Source organism: Tupaia chinensis, unplaced genomic scaffold (genome assembly GCF_000334495.1).
Source record: "Tupaia chinensis unplaced genomic scaffold, TupChi_1.0 Scaffold000014_1, whole genome shotgun sequence".
In the NCBI taxonomy this organism is placed as follows: domain Eukaryota; kingdom Metazoa; phylum Chordata; class Mammalia; order Scandentia; family Tupaiidae; genus Tupaia; species Tupaia belangeri.
Window position 1 is genome coordinate 1,837,971 of NW_006159444.1, and position 21,547 is coordinate 1,859,517.

Here is a 21,547-nt window from a genome sequence, read left to right on the forward strand (position 1 = left end):
ACTTAATTCAAGTAAATGTCATTTAATTTTAATAATGGTAATTTTAACTACAGTAGTTTGAGAGAACTCTCAGTAGTTTGAGAGAACTCTCGATCAGCATCCTTAAGGACAAAGTCAACCTTTCCTTAGCATTACAACTTGTATCAATGTCACAGTTTCTTATTACCCTAAGAAAAAAGAACCGAAACCAACTCTAATTATTGAATTACCTTGAAAATAAGCACCATTTCAACATTTCTAATTCTCACCCACTTTTCCAAATAACAAAATAATGTGCTATCTCTAGACATAACCTCTAAGATGGAAGGACTTTAATTTTGACCAGGAACCCTAAAGCTCTTTAGTACTTTAGATCTTAAGAAATATGCAACACCAATCCAACTTTAAATGGCTGCTGTGCTCTACCATTTTTATGAAGTATTGACAAACGAATTAGAAACTGTAGATAAATAGAGCGTATGATGAATTGTCAGAAATGAGTATTCATAAAACCAAATGAAAACTTTCCACTAGAAACTAAAAAAACACCAATGGGTTTATAGATACATATATCTATAAAACCCAAAAAAAGAACACAAAGCAAATAAGTAAAAATTAAAAGTAAAAACAATAGAAAACCAACCCCGTATTTTTCCTCTACTCATTTTACCTTGAAGACTAATCTGAAAAGTATTACCCCAGAGCCTAAGCAACATGATGGACACTTACTTCTTGGTATACAAATTAATGTCTTTAAGTCCACCAACACCACTATACATTTTGTGCAATAAGAAATTCACTTGAGGCGCACGACTATTAAGTGCTTTAGTGCCAGGACTACCTATGCAGAATAGCAAAAATAGTGTGAAACAAAGCAATGCAAGCATTTATGTGAAATTTTACCCCATGTCAAATCCAGCTACATGCTTAACTACTGTCAAATTGCCAATATATTGTTCTAATACTCCTTATTTTACCTTCATTAAGACTAAGAGCTAAAATTATGAGCAATGTTAATTAGCCAAATTTCTCCAATTATCTATCAGGTTGTAAAGAGTGTTTTATTATCTAAATGTTTTCCAACTCCCTATTTTTCTCTGTATGTGCATGAAGATAGACACACAGAGAAGCAAAAAACTACATGACTTACACAATAAAATATACAGATATACATACTGCATGGTTTTTATATCAAAGTACATGCTTTTTCCACCACAAAGTTCTTCACTGTTATAAGAGTTTTTAAAAAAGCTTTTGCAACAACTACACACATGCTGCTAATGATCCAGGTTTTTAAGAATTTGCAGGTTAAAAAAATACAATTCCTAGAACACTGTTATCAAACAAATAAGTTTTATTGGCATCTAAAAACAAAATTCACCCAACATTGAAACGTACTTTAATATTTATGTCGTTTTCTATTTTCGTTTTACTCACTGTGGTATGAGGAACAAATCACAAACACTTACTTTGGAGAAACAGAGACCATAGTGTAGATTTTACAAAATCACTTCTTAAAATCTCTGTATTGTGCTCCTCAAATATCTAGAGCCAGTCTTTGCATAAAATATCACAGCTTTGTCTATTACCTTAAAATTCTGCAGCAGCCTAAAGATATGGATAAGATATACCACCACTTGCTATGTTGAAATATATCTATTACCATATCCAACCTAATGATAGTATCTAAAAAATTCTTTCTTCCATAGGAAGTCTCTGACAAGCTGTTATTTCCTTGACGTTAAAAGAATCTGGGCAACGTTTATATTCTGTCAGAAAAATTTAAAAAAAAAAAAAAAAAGTTTACCTACCATGTTCATATTAAGAACAATGTCTATACAAGTCAGTTGTACAATTATTTTAAGAGAAAGGTGAACATGAACATCAGATTAACTTAATTCTGGCAGACAAAAGTGAACTACTATGGTCCAGTCAGCCATTAATCTATTACAGAGAGATGACAACTTTACAAAAGGTATCTTTTACCTACTGAGTGATGATTATGTCCCCTCAGTTTCTGTGCTTTCTACCACTGGTTCACTTTCTATATCAGCAACTGTGTCAGTCTTCTCCTTGTTTATCTCACTTGAAGATGTCAGTTTTTCATAAAGTTCAGGATCATTCTGTACTGGTAAAGGCGGTGGTTGAGCATGTCTCTCCGTATTCTCACCATTAACCTGAGGCACATTATCACCTTTTCGTTGAGAAGTGGCCCCTTCAAAATAATCAAAAACCCGAGCAGGAGGGGGAGGAACCCAAGTGTTTTGAATTCTATCTCGTCCAAGACGATTTCCATTCATTTCTCTGCAGAAATCCAAATCTCTGTCATCCCTATCCCTTTGCCTGTCCCAGGGTCTTCTGCGGTCATCAAAATCTCTGTGAACTTCTTGTCCAAATCCTCTATTCCAAGGACCACTTCGAGGATCAAATCGATAGTTTCCAGAACGAAATCTACCTCTTTCTTCATGTAGGCCTTTTGGACCACCGTAGACAGGCAGAACCCGATGTTCTCTCTCATCAAAATCTCTATGCCCCCAGGGCTTCTCTGGATTAAAACCAAAATGGTCTCTTCGACCAAGATGATCTAAACCAGGCCTCACGAGATTCTCTCTTATATCTACAGGTGGTCTTCCAAAATGATCCCTACCATCTAATGGAGGCCTTCCAGGACCTTCTCTTGGATCTATCGGCCGCCCAACCACATCCCTAACATCCACTGGAGGAGGTCTACTAATGCCTTCCCCCAATGTTTCTATGGGAGGAAACCGGTAATCTCTATCTCCTTCCTGTTGAATGTTTTCATTCCCAAGTGGTATCCTTTTATCTGGGTTAGTAACATTGTCTACACTTTGTCTTCCGGGGGGCAAAAAAGGTCTTTCTGGTTGACTAAAAATATCTCCTGGAGGAAAAGGTCCACGGGGTGGTGGATGAAGAGCTGCATCAAGTACCGATGGGGGAGGGATTCCCCTTTGGGGTGGAATTCCAGGCTGTATTAAAGGAAATCTTGGTCCAGGTGCCTGTGGTATTAGTCCTGGACGAATATCTAACATTGGCATTGCAGGCATTCTTGGATTAGGGATATTTAAAGGGGGTAAATTTTGAGGTCCACCAGGTGGCTGTGTTCCCAATAGTCCAGAAGCATTTGGTGGGACATTTGGTGGCTGTACTCCTACAAGTCCAGAATTACTAGGAATATTTGGAGGCAGCACTCCCAAAAGTGCAGAGCTACTTGACACACTTGGTGGCTGTATTCCCAAAATTCCAGAGTTATTTAGAATATTAGGTGGCTGGGCTCCAATAATTCCAGAACTACTGGAAACATTAGATGGCCGGACCCCAAGAATTTCAGAATTACTCGACACACTGGGTCTTTGGACTCCCAGAATCCCAGAATTGCTTGTCACATTTGGCAGCTGTCCTCCTAGAATCGCAGCATTACTTGAAATATCGTTCGGAATCACTAGAAGAGAAAGACAAGAAATAACCAAAATTAAAACATTATTGTCTGAAAAGGAAACTTTATAGTTAATGCTATAATGTCTACAAATTAACTTAAGAGTTTTAATCAATTGTTACTATGTCCCCAAGAATCAAAATACACTGGACACTAAATAAAAACTGAAGTTCACATTATTAATGCCAAGCAGAATAAAACTTAAATACCAAAATGTGAGACTGGTACCTAAAATTTTTATGTGAAATCTGTTAGGTTAAACAAATACATCAGGTTTTAGACCAATTCTCCATTTAAGCAAAAGCCTTTCTAAATCATAATTTTTATTATACCCACACGGGCATAAAAAATAAGACTTGCTGTTTTCCTTAGAACTCTAGCTGAATAATACTTGATAGGAGTTCCTGATAAAAGTGATTCACACCTAACATATGCTCATGTTTATCTTCCTGTAAATACACAAATTTTGTAGGATTTCATTTTGTGAAAATGATACACTAATGCAATTCCAACAAGTTAGGAAGGGTGTGGGGTAGTGTAGAGGTCTTAATGGGAAAGTACAAAGATCTGTATTATCCTGAATAGAATAGTCATTATTTTTATTTTGTCGGGGGTGGGTGCATACACAAACAAGGACACGCATGCACACACATGCAAGCACTCCCCAGAGGACCTGGTCATGCCACAATCTCGTTTACCTCCATTCTTCAACCCATCAGGATCCTGGGCACACATGTAAATGCCCAAGATGTTTTATAAGACACAGAGCCCAAGACTCAGACCTGGTCAGCCATGTGGGATCTGGCTCCCTTGGCACAGCACTTAACTGCTGCTATTCAGGGCCAGCCCACCCACTGCTTTTAATACAACTTTTAGGACATGGTGATCATCCCCCTCCCCCCCCAAAAAAACACAGTACTTCAATATTTATGCAGTGATTTGGGAATAAATGCATGCCACTCACAAATAAACTCAAATAGATAGAAATAATACTTATACATATATTTGTAGAGGTTTTTTTTTTGGGGGGGTTGTTTTGCTTTGTTTTTGTTTTGTTTTGTTTTGGGTTTTTTTTTTTTTTTTTTTTTTTTTTTTACCTGATCATGTGTTTTCACCAGAAGAAATCTGGTGGTCTATAAGATGGGGTACTTTTTCTTCAGCCTCTGTTTGTTTAGTTGGAGGATTAAAAACATTTCCAGCTGGCAGAGTAGAAGGAGCAAGACTGCTGGCAACAGAACCACCTGGTAAAACAAGGCTACCAAATCCAACATCTTTCACAGTTTCTGAGGTCATGGACAATGGTGGCTGCACTAAAGCTGTTCAAAGAGGAGAAAGATAAGTTTCAGATTTATTACCAACTCACATGCTTAAGTTTTCTGGCAGCTTGAATGTTTCACTGAAAGGCATCTCGGTAATACTAAAGCACATTATATATAAAAAATTCATGCTCAATATGACGAGTCAGCATAAAGACACTACAAAGCTTTATTTTTTAAAATAAAAAAGCCAACAAATTTTAGAAATATTTTAATGTTTAGTAAAATACGGTCAAGTACTTATGAAGTACATTTTAGTAGTACAAAAATTAGTAATTTTCCAAGGATGTCAAGTTAATGAATATTTAAATATACAGAAACAACTACTGCAGACAGGTGTGTATGGAAATGAAAATCTGCCAGTCTCACTGAAGTGGCAATGTACTAGGGTCCTTACATTCACTTCCTTTTGCCAAATGAGGTTAGAAACTCAGCAAATGAGAATAGGTACAGTGGATGGCAAATGCAAAGCTATAATCCTTCACTTTAAAGAAAAAAGGAGCTAGGTAGAAAAGTCCAAGTGTACACATATCATTTATATGTTAAAACACAGTTCTAAAGAAATATACAATTCTGAAACAATGATCATTTTTGGTCCAAGTCATGTCTCTGTTATATAAACAGTTGGAGATTTTAGGAAATGTTTCATCCTGAGATTTAATTTTAGATTACCTGGACAACCCACTGGCACATGACAGAGATATAAAATAAAGATACAACCACCTGTGATTATTTTCGAGTATTATAAGAATTAAATAAGATTCTGTAAGCAATTTAGAAAGCACCTGGCACGTTGGTGTTTCTCTATGAATTATATTTCAAGATAATTAAGTACTATTAGTTGATAAGAGAAAGATTTTCTTCATTAAAAAGAAAAACTTTACCTAAGAAATGTGGAAGGAGTTACATAATTAGAAAGATCGCCACTTTGCAACTTATGAAAAGTAGACTCAAGCAACAATGATCAATGGAGAAAACTATCACATAAAAACCTGAAGGGAAACTTTTTTTTTTTCATTGCCAGAGGGTGCATTTGCACACCAGTGAAAGAGAAAAAGCACTCCCCAATGGGATATGGTCACGCCATAATCCCTTCTGCTCCTTTTCTCTATCCCGTTGGGATTTGGAGCACACATGCACATGTACTTGGAGAGTTTCTCAAGTAGTTGGAGCTAGGATTTGAAAGGTACCAGGACTGTGGTATTCAGCACCTTTACCGGTTGCTTGTGCTATGGGGAAAGCCCATAAAGGGAAACGCTTCTTTAGGTTGTTGCCACAGAGCATATGACTTGCCAGAGAGAAGGAAAGCAGAAATTCCCCCCACCCTGGGTGGGAGTGGGGAAGGCCACACCACAATCCCTTCTCCTACATTATTCTCTCAGGATTTTGAGTATGCACACGCAATCGCCCAGCTTGATTTTCAAGTCGCTGGGGTCCAAGACTCAAACCATAGTTGACCATGTGGGAATCCAGTGCCTTAACCAACACATCACCTGCTGGCCGAAAGAGAAACTGTTTTAATGACCAAGTTCCACCTACCTGAGCTCTGTTCCATTTTAACAGCATTAAGTGTGTAACGAGACACCAAGGGAACCTTCATGTAAACTATGAACTCTGGGTGATAATGATGTATCAACTGTAACGTACCACTCTAATGGTGGATGTCATATACATGGAAAATCTCTGTACCTTCCACTCAATTTAGCTGTGAACCTAAAACTCCTTTAAAAAAGAAAGCCTATTTAAGAAGAGGGGGGAAAAAAACCATGATGGCTCCTGATGTAATTAAGAGCAAATCTATAGCACTTAACATGTTAACATAGTCTTGCAAAAAATAAATAAATAAATAAACCAGAATCTAAGCAAGCTTTTGGTGTTAACTTCCATTTTATAGGAAACAGAGAAATTAAATACTACAAAAAAGCAAAAACACAAATCCATTATATGGAAATCTTGTATACAGAACTGAACTGTTTCTTCAAGAAGTCATAGAATATTAAGAAAAGAAGATTTGAGCAGGACTGCACTATATTAATACATTTAGACAACAAAGCAAAACAAAAATCCCACAAATATGACAGGAAGACTTTCTCTGAATTCTGACAAAAACCAATTATAGTTTTTGAGACAATCAATCAAATACAAATAAGAACTATCATATGACACCTTATTTTAAGTCTATTTAGTTAAGGGTGAGAGAAGAGCAAGTACATAGATGACAGAAAGAGACACAGAGACAGACACACACACACGTACACACAGAGGTACCCTTCACAGGGTCTTATGCCATCATCCCGCCTGCAGGCTCCTAGCCAGTCAGGAACAGGCATGTGCCCATCATACCCTGTGTGTTCAGGTCAACCCAGGGTCTGAAGCTGGGCCAAGTCTAATGGCTCTAGGATAGCACAGTGATGCCCTACTTTCTGTGCCACCACAGTTAGGCTGGATACTGTAATTTTTATTTTTTATATATTTTGCCATGAGTACATATGCCCATAGAAGAAAGAGACAGAGAAAGAAGGAAAGTGAGAAATTAGCCCTCCTCCCCAAGGGGGATGGTCACACCACATCTTCTCCTCCACTCTCAAGATTTTGGGCCTGCACACACACACACACACACACACACACACACACACACACACGCATGCACAGAGTACTTTTTAGGCCACTGGGTTCGGGACTCCAACCACACAGTTGGCCATATGGGATTTAGTGCCTTAATCACCACATCACCTGCTGACCCAACACTTAATGTTTTTGGTCATCTAAAAAATGCATTTGTCTAAAATTTTTCATAATGAAAGTAATTCACAAGAATGAGAACCAATACACTGACACCACCGTGAACAAAGACAATTCTAAAAGAATAAAACTCACATGTTGGTACTACTGGTGGAATTGTGGGGGGTGGTACAACAGGTGGGGGAACTGGAGGTGGCATGAAACCTACATGGGAAAGAAAAAAACATAAATAAGACAGAAGAAAAATTATTTGTTTCCAATAAAATATTTCATTAGCTATAAATGAAATTCAACATTCTCAAAGTCTTTACTATGACCTCATACTTGTGTATTTTCTATTTTTTTGAGAGGTTTTTCGCTATGGGGTGCGAGCACTCGCTAGACACAGAGAGAGAGAAAGTGAGAAATCACCCCCCAGGAGGGATGGTCACGCCACATTCCCTTCTCCTCCATTCTCCTCTCGGGATCTTGGGCACGCACGCACACGCGTGGGTTTTAAGCCACTGGGTCTGGGATGCAAACCACGGTCGACTACATGGGAGTCCAGCAACATAGCCACTATGCTAACTGCTGGTTCCCTGTATTTTCTATTTTAAAAGTGATTTTGGGGACTAACAGATGGCATAATGGTTATGTCAATGGACTGCCACGTAGTCAACTGCGGTTTGAGTCACGGACCTAGCAGCTTAAAACTCAGGCTGGGCGCATGTGCCTACATCCCCAAAATCCCAAGAGGATTTTGGAAGAGAAGGGATTGCAGCGTGGCCATCTCCCCTGGGGGGGAGGGGTGATTTCTCACTTTTCTGTCTCTCTGGTGAGCACACATGCCCTTTTTTTTCTTTAAAAAAAAAAAAGTAATTTTTATATAAACTACCTTCTTTGATCCCTAGTAAGCTACATAAAGCAGAGAATCCTAATTCTGCTTTTTCACTCATTTAGGTCTTGTGGCATACTCTATGATATTGTAAAATCAAGATTAATATAAGCAAGATAACCTGTTTACATTTTAGAACTGTGACTACGGAGTACAGCTAAACATATTTTAAGCTACTGTTATTAATATGTAATGATATCATCTATCAAACATGCCATTTTATTTATTTGATATACTCAGTATTTATCCACTATATAAAAATTTTCATTAGCCTTAGAAAATGTAGTATGCTTTGAGCTGGAATAAGTCATCTTAATATTGACATTTTTATGATCTTAGAGATCAGATTATAAATCTGGTCCTTTGTATTTTCTAAACAAAGAGCCTCCATTAAATTAAATTAGAAACAGAGGCTAAAAATAAGGGAAGAATAAAGATGTGATTTGTCAGCCAATAAATGGTAGACAATGACTTCATAGTCCATGTAGTATGATTTTTAAATAATCATTTTAAATGTCTTAAGATACATTTTTAATATATAAAATATAAAAGATAACTTTTTATTAAAATCTGTTCATCTACAATAATATATTACATTAAATTTACTTTTTAGTCTTATTGATAGTTTTTAGGAACTCTAATGACTAAGAACGTAAAGACATCAAGGTACTTCTAATATGCAAATAACTCATAAAGTTCAAAGAAAACTTTTATAATAATTTATGTAGTTTTATTCATTACTGTCATTTTTAAATTTCATGAGAGAGAGAAAGTGAGAAAGTAAGAAAGCAAGCCACCAGGTCCAGCACTCAAACCATGGTCAGCCATGTGGGAGTTCAGTCCCTCAACCACCACTCACCTGCCAGCTCCCAAAGAAATTTCTTCTTTAATTTTGAAAAACAACATCTATATCATTTGATCCCTTGTATCTTTCCCTCACTCTGTGTGTGTGTGTGTGTGTGTGTGTGTGTGTGTGTTTAAAGACAAGGTCTCTCATTCTGTCCCAATCCTCCTGCCTCAGCCTCCCATTTGAGAATACAGGCACACATTGCCACACCCAGCCTTTAGGTTGGATAGGAAATTGAACCTGGGTCTCCCATGTGGTCCAAGCTGTCTTAGCACAGCTCTTAACAGCACATCTGTGTCTGGGCCTCCCTCTCATTCTTTTAACTTCCCATGATTTAACACTAAAAGCTCTTATCTCAAACTATAAGCAGCTAAACATATTTAAGATATAAAAAAAGTCATTTAAAATAATATGTAGTTTTTATTTCTGAAATGCTGATTCAAGAAACTTTTATCAACAACTTAAAAGATTAAAAAAAAGTAGGGGCCAGCAGGTGGCGTGGTGGTTGAGGGCGCTGGACTCCCACATGGCCAACCACGGTTCGAGTACTGGGCCTGGAGGCTTGCTTTCTCCCCCCTCCCTCTCTGTCTCTCTCTCTCTCTCTCTCTGGTCAAATTAAAATAAATAAAGTAAAATAAAAAATAATTCTAAAAAAAAAACATATTCTCAATTACCATTTAAACATATTTTTAAAATTTCTCATGTCCAAATGGAACGTGATGATTTTTAGGACAATCTATATCATTTAACACAAATTTTCTGAAGAAAAGGTAGCAATTATAGAGAACAAAGTCAACATAAATTTCACATTATTTTAAAAATAATCATTTCCAATGACTGTAAAGGAATTCCTTTTCTTTTCTCTGCCAGTGGTTCTCCCAGAAATCTGTATCTTAGGAATATGTTAGAATGAAAACCCCACCATAGGCCTAATGGAACTAGAACTCTAGAGCCTGGGTCCAGCGATATGTGCTCGAACAGCCCTGTAGGCAATTCTGATGTGTGCCAAGGTCTGAGAATCACTGCTCTACAACGTTTAAAAAACCTGGAGAAAGAACAACTTTAATGGTATTCTAAATAGGGCTCAAATAACAGGATGAAAATTCCTTACCAGGAGGTGGTTGTGAAGGGTTAAAGCTTGCTCGTAGAAAAGGAGGTGGAGGGATTGGACTGAATCCAGGAGGAGGAACCGGCATTGACACAGGAAATGCTGGTGGAACTAAACTAACTGTGGGCACAGCTGGCGCCACTGGGATCTTTCACAGATAGAAAAAAGGCACTCAGTATATTCACATGCAATGACTGCAGCTTTAAACACCTAAAAGCAAATTATTTCTATCTCGTTTTTTGAGAAGCTAGCGAATACCGTTACATTGCTTATCTTTGTTCCTTCCAGTCAATTTGTCAATGAACCTACTTAATAAAAGCAAGGCAATATATTTCAATAAACAGTTCACTGGGAGACTGTGAAACCTATCCTACATTCATGTAATTTTAAAAACCATAGTCACTTAACTGAATACTGAATAGCATGCTCCATTTTAAAGTGCCACCTCCCATTAGGCTTAGTGATACCTACCTAAGCTATGCACCTAACCATCTTTAGGAAGCATGTCATTAACAGCTTTAAAAAAGCTCCAATTTCTCACAATTTTTTGGGGGGGTTCCTGTTTTAAAAAAAAAAATTTGTCACTGAGTGCATGCTCTTGCCAAGGCAAAAGAGAGAGCGAGCACAAAAAAAGCACCAATCGGGAACCAGCAGTTAGCGTAATGGCTATGTCGCTGGACTCCCACGTAGTCGACCGCGGTTCGTGTCCTGGACCCAGTGACTTAAAACTCATGCCGGGCGCGTGTGCGTGCGTGCCCGCCCAAGATCCCGAGAGGAGAATGGAGGAGAAGGGATTGCGGCGTGACCATCCCCCCTGAGGGGTGATTTCTCGCTTTCTGTCTCTATGTCTCTCTCTGTCTGGCGAGCGCACGCGCCCTACAATGAAAATCTCTCCAAAAAAAAAAAAAAAAAAAAAAAAAGCACCCCTCGTGAGGAATGGTCACACCACAATCATGGCTCCATTTCTCCTTCCTTGCAGAATTTTGAGCACACACACCCCGTGTGCTTTTCAAGCTGCTGAGTCCAGGACTTGAACCATGCAGTCAGCTATGTGGGATCCAGTCACCTTAATTACCAGGCCACGGGCTATATCATACAAACTGATTTTCTAATTCCAGCAAAAATTTATTTTACTTATCCTATGTACAAAAAGTCCCAAATATTTATATCCACCGAGGCCTTGCCTCTTTCCTGGTATTAGATCAATTATATTCAATATCTTAATTTTGTGAAGTATCTAAAAGAGACTTTGTACTTAAAATGTACAACTTAATTTGCATCTGTCCTTCCCAAAAGAACTTTTCTCATAGTCTTACTCTTTTCTCAGATAATGGTAACTCCATCTTTCTAATTTCTCAGACCAAAAAAACCTTGCCTGCTTTTTTCTCAGAACTTAAAAACCAATCATGCCAGAAGTCACACTGACAGTACCTCAAAAATATACATAATATGGGACCAGCAGTTGGCTTAACAGCTATGTTGTTGGACTCCCATGTAGTTGACCATAGTTTGAGTCCTGGACCCGGTGGCTTAAACTCACTCCAGGCGCATGTGCATGCCTGCCCAAGATCCCGAGAGGAGAATGGAGGAAAAGGGATTCTCGCTTTCTCTCTCTCTTTCTGGCAATCATGCCTGCCCTATAGCAAAAACCTCTCCAAAAAACAATATATATATACATAACATCTGACCACATAACATTACCTCTACTGTAGCAGTCTATTGTGAGCCACCACTATATCTCTCATTGGGACTGCGTCAATTGCCTTTCAATTGGTCTATTTTTAATCAATGCTCACTATAGTCTATTCTCAAAATACTAGCAAGAGAAATCCTTTTGAAACTATGAAGTCTGATCAAGTCACTCCTCTGCTCAAAATTCTCCAATGGCTCCTCAAGACATTCAAAATGAAAACTAAAGTCTTGATAGAACTTTATCTTCAAACAACTGGCTTCTCCCTGGCTTTAGCCCACTTTCTTGTCATAAGTTCTTTGCACTGATTATGACCTCTGGTTGAAATGTGCATCCTCAGGTATCTACAAGGTTAATTTCCTCAGCATTTTAAAGTTGTTGCACGAATGTCCCATTCTCGGTTACATCTACCCTGACTGTTCTATTAAAATTTATAAGCAGCTACCCAGGTACCCCTGGTTGGCCTTCTACCACCTTTTCCTTCTTATTTGATCTCATAATCAGCACTCAATAAGAATTTGTTCAATCAGTAAACATTTAAGTATAAAAAGACATTTAAAAATACCCGCCTTTCAAAAAAAAATGTCCAAGTAAACTTATTAAAATAATGTATTATTCTCCAAAATGACTTCTCTATAAAAACAAGAATCTAAAGAAAACAATTATGCAAGTTCTCAGAAGCAGTATTTCCACATTACCTTTACTTTAAATTTAATGTATTTAGCACAATGATTTCACAGCAGTAACAAAGCTTTTTCAAAAAAAAAAAATTAAAAAAAATATATTAAGAAAACTTTTGCACAATCTACTGACAAATATTTATTCTATTGGGAGCAACATCCTCAAAATAATTATAAATGAGTAAAAATGGAAATGTAGAACACATTAAAAAACAACAACAACAACAACAACAACAACAAAAACGAAAAACCCAATAACCTGGAACTAACCTGTAACATAGCAACAGGTGGAGGGAAAACCTCAGCCTGGGTAGTGACCACTGTCTCCTTTTCAACTGGAGTTGGACTCTGAGTTGTCTGGACCGTTTCTTTAACGGGTTCTGAGCTTTTCACCGTTTCCCATTCTAAACAGAAATATTTAAAATTCATTTCCTTTGCTCAGATGCAACTTTTGTTTTTTCCTATGTACATGTTTATTTCTCATTTATTAGTAAGACCTTTATCTTGACACAGCTTTAAGGCAAATCGTCAACTAAATTTTTGCTCAGATAAATCTGATTAGGATATTAAGGTGTCCAGAAAAGCATGACACATCAGGCACAAATAAAGACACTAAAATATTTAACCCAAAAACACCTAGAAAGGATATGATACAATCACAGAAACCATGATAAAAGAGGAACCAACCTATTCTGTATTTTATTATAAAGAACAGCAAAGACAGACCAACAATGGAAGTATTAACCCAATACAAAGTCCTCCTGAAAATACATCTAAGCGAAAACAGAATGAAGATGCTCCAATAATTCCTACAAGGGATCTCCATCTCATTCAGAATAAAGATCTGAGAACACTAGTCAGACTTAGATGACTTTGCCCCTTTGTACACTTCTGCCTGCCTCTCTGTGCTCCAGCTACACTGGTCTCCTTATTTAGAACACAGACTTTGCACTGAAGTTCTCTCTGTATGGAATGCTCTTTGACCAGGTGCCTGTATGTTTCACTGTTCCAAATACCACTCTCCATTAGACCTTCTTGACCCATGAAAACTGCAATACATCACACCCACAGTGTCCAGCTCCTTTCTCTGTTTTGCCTTCTTAGAACTTATTGATGACAAAATACTACGTAGTTTATCTGTTTTATTATCTGCTTCTTTCCAATAGAACCTGGATTGTCATTTTCTATAGTAAATATTTCAGTTTTTGTGGGCTATACTCTCTCTATTACACACACACACACACACGCACGCACACACACACAAAGTCATAAGTAACCAAGTGCGCATGGCTAATTTTGATAAAACTTTATCCACAGCAACAGGTTATCTGCAAGACTTGGTCAATGGATTGTCGATTGTTAACTCTCTGTTCTGCTCCATGAAATGAAGGATTTTTGACTATCTCACTGCTATAACTCCAGTTCCTAAAATTTGGCCTGACACACTGTAGAAACTAAAATATGTATTGAATAAATGAATGTCCTGGACACATAGACACTGGAGGAACAGAAGAACTGACAGGAAGAAAATAATTGGAAACAAAAAAGTTTGAAAACTGATGCACTGGCCTGAAAGTTAAAATATTCTAAAAAATTTTGATGAAAGACCTAAAAGGTGAAAAAAATAAGGCATATGTTGTTATTTCAGTTCTTTTCCAAATATTAATATTTATCGTTGGTTATAAATGCTAATCATTTTGTGAACTTATAACTGGAATTGTTATTTAAAAATAAAAAGACAAATATTTAGAAAGAACACGCTGATCATCATGTGTTTATAGGTATTTTAGAAGGCACTCTAGAGGTACTCTCTCACAATGCATTACCCTGAAACAGCATTCCCTAAACTTAAGATTCTACTCCTGCTTTGCTCAGCAAGAAAACTCAAAGTAATTTGGGGAGTTTTTCAAAGAAGCTTCCCAAACCTCCAAGTCTCATTTAATCTCAAGGAATTAGAAATACTTTGTTTAAAAAGCCTATATATACATAACTGTCTTAAATACATAAAAAGCCATGACATACATGAAAAATGCTGTATTTATAGACTCCTAATCTATACATTTCAAACTATACTTTGACATGTATGAAACACGACTTGTTAAGCATATACACTGGACACTGTAATGTTTCCTTTTTCTTCCTTTATTTCCTCTTTTTTGGGAGCTGAATCCAAGAAATAGAATAAACAAAGTTCACCCTATCACCCAAAACTCATTTGTAATGATAAACTTCTAACTTCTACTGAACAAGAGGTTCTTACCAGTATTTACAGTTTCCTGATCAATCATGCCTCCTTCTGCAAAACCTTCCAAGTCATCCACTTTCACTTTTTCCCATGGTATATATGTAACTCCAAGATCCACATCCCAGAATTGCTTATATTCTGTTTTAACACCTTTGTTTAAAGCCCAAGCAATCTATCAAGAATAAGGAGAAGGAAAGAAAAAACTCATATGTATATTGTAAAATCTGCAAACTTATTTTTAAACAATGTAGACACAAATCAAGTTAGTTTTAGAAAACACCTGAATGAGCAGAGTTGAAAGATTAATAGTAGTCAAGAAATATTTTTCCATATATTTTGTTTGTTTGGAAAATAAAACCTGCATAGACAGAGACAGTGTATGCAATATGGGATTTATTGCCACTTCTGGTAACTCTAAACATATTTCCAGAGACGATCCAAACCTACTTTTCACCATAAAAATGTCAATCTACATCAGTGGTAATTAGGCTATTATAAATTAGACAAACTCTTATACTCCAGGAAACAGATCAGTGATAGTTTGGTTTGCACAGAGAAATCTTTGCCATGAAATGACAATAGATGGGCATACATTAAGTTCCTTGAAAGTAGTTACTTTATCAATTGCAGAACTGATGGAATAAATTACCACCAAATAGAAATAAAATTGTGACTTAATCACAGGATGTAACAGGAAAATATTAAATAAATTCTCAGTTTAACCACACTAAGAGGGAAATAAGTACATAGGCCTGGTTTGGATAACAAAAGATACTTTAAGGAAGAGAAATTGATAACATAACTAAGGGGTATAATCTGCAAGAATTAGGAGGAAGAAGTAACAGAGTCCTGGTTGACTCAGAACTGTGCATGTATGATTTCAAGAACCATTTGACTAAAATTTTGGTAAATGGACTTGTAATAACCTGTATCTAATTCTATAACGCAACAACACCGAAATAAGTTTCTGAGGCTTCCCCAAAACATTAAAAACAAACAAAAACAAACGTGAATACAGTACAAGGAAATTTTTAATAACCCCAAAAAACAAAAGCATGCGAGCCTTTCCTATGAAAAACGTATAGACTTTAACATAATAAATATTAAAATGTGGCTGCAATCCCACCTACCCATCTATAAAAATCTCACCTTAATGACCTTCGATCCAATTTTATATGATCCAGAACTAAGTTTCTGAAGAGCCCGAAATGCATCTTGTCGATGAACCATACAGACATAAGCACAGCCCCTGGGAGGAATCATCTATGTTATAAAAAAAAAATAATAAAAAATTCAATGTAATATAAACAAGATTATGACAATAAATCAATTAATTAATTAATTAACAACATGAGGATGGGAATTCATTCTGGGTGTTTTATGGTTTGAACAAAATAGAATACTGACTACTGACTAATACTCCCATTCACTTCTGATAAATTACTAAACTGTTTTTCCCTTTTTTCCTTCAGCTGTCTGTCTGTCAACACAATTCTGTATAATTACTCAGTTTAAAAAGCATAAAAATGCAGGGACCAGCAGATGGCGGAATGGCTATGTCGCTGGTATGGATTCCAGTATTCTCACAGTGGTTTGCCATGTGATTTCCAGTTATGCACTACACTTAACTGTGCAAGGATGGCCACAAGTGATTCTCTGTATGACTGAAAATACTCTTTTTTCCTCTAACCTTAAAGTATTATTTGAAACGGACACTTACATTAATAGATTCAATCTGTCCAAACTCTTCAAACAGGTTGGTTAAATCTTGCTGAGTTGCCTTCTTGTCCACCTGACCAACCCAAAGAGTGGTACTACATACTGTCAAGACATAAGATAAGACTTAAATCATAAAGTCACTTTTTTCAAGCAGTTGAAAGAAAACAGCAGTAATAACAACAATATGTATTAAATTTAAGATAGTATATTTAAGATACCTGTTAACAAACACTTATATTTTAAAATCAACTAAAATCCCAGGCATCCATCCACATCTACTCCTTGTATACCACCTACATTCTCAAACTTGGCTGCACCTGTCCAACATAGAAGCCTGGGCTCCTCTCTGAGAGACAATGAGTGGTATGGTGCAGGACAGTCTGGAATTGGGAAGTTTTATGTTTTTCTAGGTGATTTTAATGCTTAATAGTTTCTGAGCCCCTATCCGCTGCAATCCCATCTGTGTACTTTGAAGTGTCTTTCTGTGCTGGAATAATGAAGTGGGTATTTCTCCCTAAACTACAGATAAATCTGAAAACAGGATCTCATCCTTAAGGAAATACTACTTTACATGGAAATACAAAGAGGAAAAGCTAAATTAGAAAATCTTAATTTGGTATCATGAATGACTTGACGTTGAACCTAAGACCTGCTAAAATACAACAGTAGGGAAGCATCATCATCTGTCTTTAAAATAGGTTAAGAATGATGACAGAAAACTGATACTGCTTCTGGGTAAGGAGAGTAGTAAAGGTAAACAATGGGAGAAGTAATTGTCACTGAATTTGCTATATGCTTCCTGAATTTCCTTTTTTACCACGTTTTACTCATAAAATAAAACAGCAATAGAAAATAAATTCCATGGTCATTAATTACATAAAGAGTGACAGAAAACCATGGTACATTAGGTGAGAAAATTTAAATAAAGAGGCTTCATGTGGGGCCAACAGATGGCAAAATGGTTACGTCCATGTACTCCCAAGCAGTCGCCCATGATTGGAGTCCTGGAGCTGGTGGCTTAAAAAACTCACACCAGGCATCTGTGCATGCATGCCCAAGATCCCGAGAGGAGAATGAAGGGGAATGAAGGAGAAAGGGATGGCCACTCTACACTGTGGAGTGGCCATCCCTCCTAGGGGGTGATTTGCCACTTTCTGTTTCTCTGTCTATCCAGAGAGTTAACATGCTCTATAGCAAAAATCTCTCGTAAAAATTAAAAAATACATAATAAATAAAAAGAGGCATCATGTAAAAGCCCTACCCTAATGCTGGCAGATAAACTGAGGATTTTGGATGTTCTAACAGTAGTCCTGAAAGGAGCCATAACAGAGATTCTGTAACTAGATCTTTGAAGTTAAATCTTTAACTGCCTGTGCTAAAATGTTAAATTGAGTCCCTCACCCTGAGGGACAAATGCAGCATTATCAATATAATAAACACTAGCTCTCAATACTAGTTAAGATCCTGGAAAAATATCAAGTGCCTTTTTAAGATTGGCAACACTTTGTAGAAGATGGCTGTTGCCTTTGGTTCAAGGACTGGGTATCCAGGATGCTGCAACAGTATAAGTTATACCAATTATTTATCTATCGCCCTGGCAGATGAAATTTACCTGGAGACCTGCAGAAATTAAATAGCATGGCCAATGTTTAACACTTTGGCAAAGAATGACAATTTACTCCATTTTATGTATTCTTTTGTCTACCTGTGTTAGTTCACCCTAGAAGTCATAACCCTCTAAGGATCCCCTGGGTCAGAATCTGGCACTAATTGTGACTTATTTTCCTGTACTTAACATATCTACCAAGTGAACCCTTGCCCTAGCCTGATCCTAAAACAAACACAAGACTAAATTTGTCCTAATCACATATAATAGTAACATATAAAAGGTTTTAATGTTTATGCAAATAGGAATTTCTCCTCTAATACTAACTCATAAATGTATGATATGTTGTGAAAAATACAGCAAAGTATGTGCTTCATATAATAATCACTCTTATAACCGGTGTACATAACTGGGTAGGAAACTATGGACAGACATCACTGTGCCCACGCTACAGATACTAGCCTGGTCTGCTTTCTATATCATTATTCAAGTCCTATTTTCTAACTTTCATTAAAAAAAAAAAAAAAAAAATCATCTCTTAAAACAAGGATAAGTTTTCTCATTTACCAAACCACCTCTCAGCTTCTTAGTTTCAAACTAAGATTTGGTTGAGAAGACTCCAGCAGACAACTATGTTTTTAATATTTACTTAAATTAAAGCTTTGTAAAGTTTTTTACTCACCGCTTAATGTTTTAGATCTGATTGGAGGCAATCCCTTTTTCTGTCGTTCCTTTTCCCTTTCTCTGGCTCTCCTTTCACTTGAGTAAGAACGTGATGATTTCCTCTTTCTCTCTCTTGAACGGGAGCGTGATCGCTTTCTGTGTTTACGCTTTCGAGAACCTGACCGTGACCTAGACCTTCGTTTTCTTGGAGATCTATAAAAAAAAAAATTGTTTTATTTCTAATGATAATTTTATCAACTGTTTTTGTATGAGAGAAGAAAAAAGGCTACCTTATATTTAACTACCTTTTCAGATGTTTTTTATTACAAAATTAAATATCAAACATGCATTTAGCTCAAATTTTCCATACTGCTGAGGTCCACACCAGTAAGTAATGTTTGTTTGCAGTGATTCTGAGCCTAGGAGATTATTTGGTATCAACAGATTCTTCTATCACTCCCTCCCTTTGGGACCTTGGACACACATGTACACAAGCCAGGTGGGTTTCTCAGCTGCTGAGTCTGGGACTCAACAATATAGTTAATGATATGGGATCAAGCTATCTATTCCACCAGCCTATGGGCTGGTCCTGAGTCTTTCAACTCATTTGAAAAATAGGAATCAAGAACAGGAATGCAGTGATCAAAGAAAATGTAAAGACCATTTAGGTGATGAAGGTATTCTTTCTTTTTTCCTTAAGAACTATTATTATTAAAATTATTAAAAATTCGACCAGAGAGTGAATAAGGGAAAGTGAGAAAGCAAGCCACCAGGTCCAGGACTTGAAAACCGTGGTCAGCCATGGGGAGGTCCAGTACTTCATCTCTTAACCACTGCACCACCTGCTGGCCCCCAAGGTATTCTATGCTTAAAATCAGTAAACAGAATGTTTCTAACAGAGCTCTAGGTCATTACATATTCAGCTTTGTGGTTTTTAACTAAAATTTTGTGGTGCTTCTTTACAACAGAAGGTGATACTGAAATACTGTGTTTGGTTTTCCTATTAGCCACATGCCATTGGGCTTTCTCCAAAATAAATAAGGAGGTGCTACTAAGATGAACACAGAGGCTACTAAGACATGTTTAGAACTACATCCTAACTGTTTCAGGAAGTAATAATTCACTGATATGAGGTGAGTTTAGAGAAAGTTGAATTGACAAACTCTCATCTGCAAGAGGTAAGCAGAAAGAACTTAGTGAAAAAAGTGACTGAAAGAAGGCATCAAATATACTTCTCTTTCAGCATTTACTGGACAGGTTTTCAGGGACATTTACACATATTTAAAAAAAAAGAAATAGGTATAAGGGCCAGCAGGTGGCGTGGTGGTTGGGGTGCCTTGACTCCCTCACAGCTGACTGGAGTTCAAGTCCCAGACCTGGCATCTCTCTCTCTCATAAGCATACATGCTCTATAGCATTTTTTTAAATAATTGTTTTTAAAAATAGGGTATAAAAATGTTATACCAATGACCTTACAGTCAGCCCACAAGGAAAATTACATACAGAACAGGTGGATTTTTTTTTTTAAAGAATTAATTAATTTGACCAGAGAGAGAATGAAAGTGAGAAAACAAGCTGGCAGGTCTAGGACTCGAACCACAGTCAGCAATGTATGAGACCAGTACCTTAACCAACATGCCACCTGCTGACCCTTATGGCAGGTTTACAATGGCTAGGTATTATACCTGATTATACTTGGCTTTTTATTTATTTTTTTAAAAGAATTCTGCCCTAGGGCAAGTGTGCTCCCCAGAAGATTGAGAGAGATAGAAAATGAGAAATCACCCCTCAGGGAGGATAACCACACCACAGACCCTTCTCCTCCATTATCCTCTTGGAATTTTTGGCACATAAACCTGCATGCGTACCTCATATGACTGTCAAGTTGCTGGGTTCAAAACTTGAACCATGGAATCAGCCATGTGGGATCCACTGCCTTCACCACCATGTCACCACCCATATACTTAGCAATTTTTTAAAAGTTTTTTTGTTTTCCATTACCAGAACGTGTGTGTGTGTGTGTGTGTGTGTGTGTGTGTGTGCTCACCAGACAGCATCAGTGAGAAACACACACGGAGGGAAAAGGTACCTTCATAATGGTGTGTGGTCATGCCACACTCCCTTCTCCTCCATTTCTCCATCTGGTCCAGATTTTGAACACATACACATATGTACCCAGTATGTTTTTCAAGCTGTTGGGGGCCAGGTTTTGAATCATAGCTAGTCATGTGGGAGTTGACTTCTGTAATCACTATGTCACAGCACTGACCCTTAAAAACAATTTTTGTAGTGCTATTTTATCATCATTTTTGGTATAGTTGTGAGACGAAATAGAAGAAATATAGTTTAACTTAACTGTGGCTCAGAGGCAATAATGTTCTAAACTGGGTGTCACCATAACATAAACAACTAAAATCAAGTATAATCGAAAATCCTAGTTGCATGATAGTGTCTCTTATGTAAACTAATCTGATAAACGGTCAGATATAGCCAATTAAAAACAGAACAGAGATTATCTTGTTCTTGAATTCTGAGTTACTTTTATTTTTTAGGAGAGATTTTTGCTATAGGGTACGTGCACTCACTGGAGACAGAAACAAAAAGTGAAAAATCACCCTCTAGGG

General features: G+C 37.0%; 1 protein-coding gene across 1 annotated transcript in view; it reads right to left on the reverse strand.

Moving 5' to 3' along the window:
• Window positions 1-1,315: 1,315 nt before the first annotated feature.
• SCAF8 (SR-related CTD associated factor 8) overlaps window positions 1,316-21,547 on the reverse strand; it is a gene marked incomplete at its 5' end in the record, with an annotated part of 100,713 nt that continues 80,481 nt past the window's right edge. Inside the window, 9 exon segments of the mRNA XM_014585860.1 lie at window positions 1,316-3,439; window positions 4,531-4,749; window positions 7,627-7,695; window positions 10,324-10,468; window positions 12,961-13,094; window positions 14,951-15,107; window positions 16,085-16,198; window positions 16,656-16,756; window positions 18,943-19,136. Of these exon segments, the coding sequence (XP_014441346.1) occupies window positions 1,980-3,439; window positions 4,531-4,749; window positions 7,627-7,695; window positions 10,324-10,468; window positions 12,961-13,094; window positions 14,951-15,107; window positions 16,085-16,198; window positions 16,656-16,756; window positions 18,943-19,136 (2,593 nt within the window).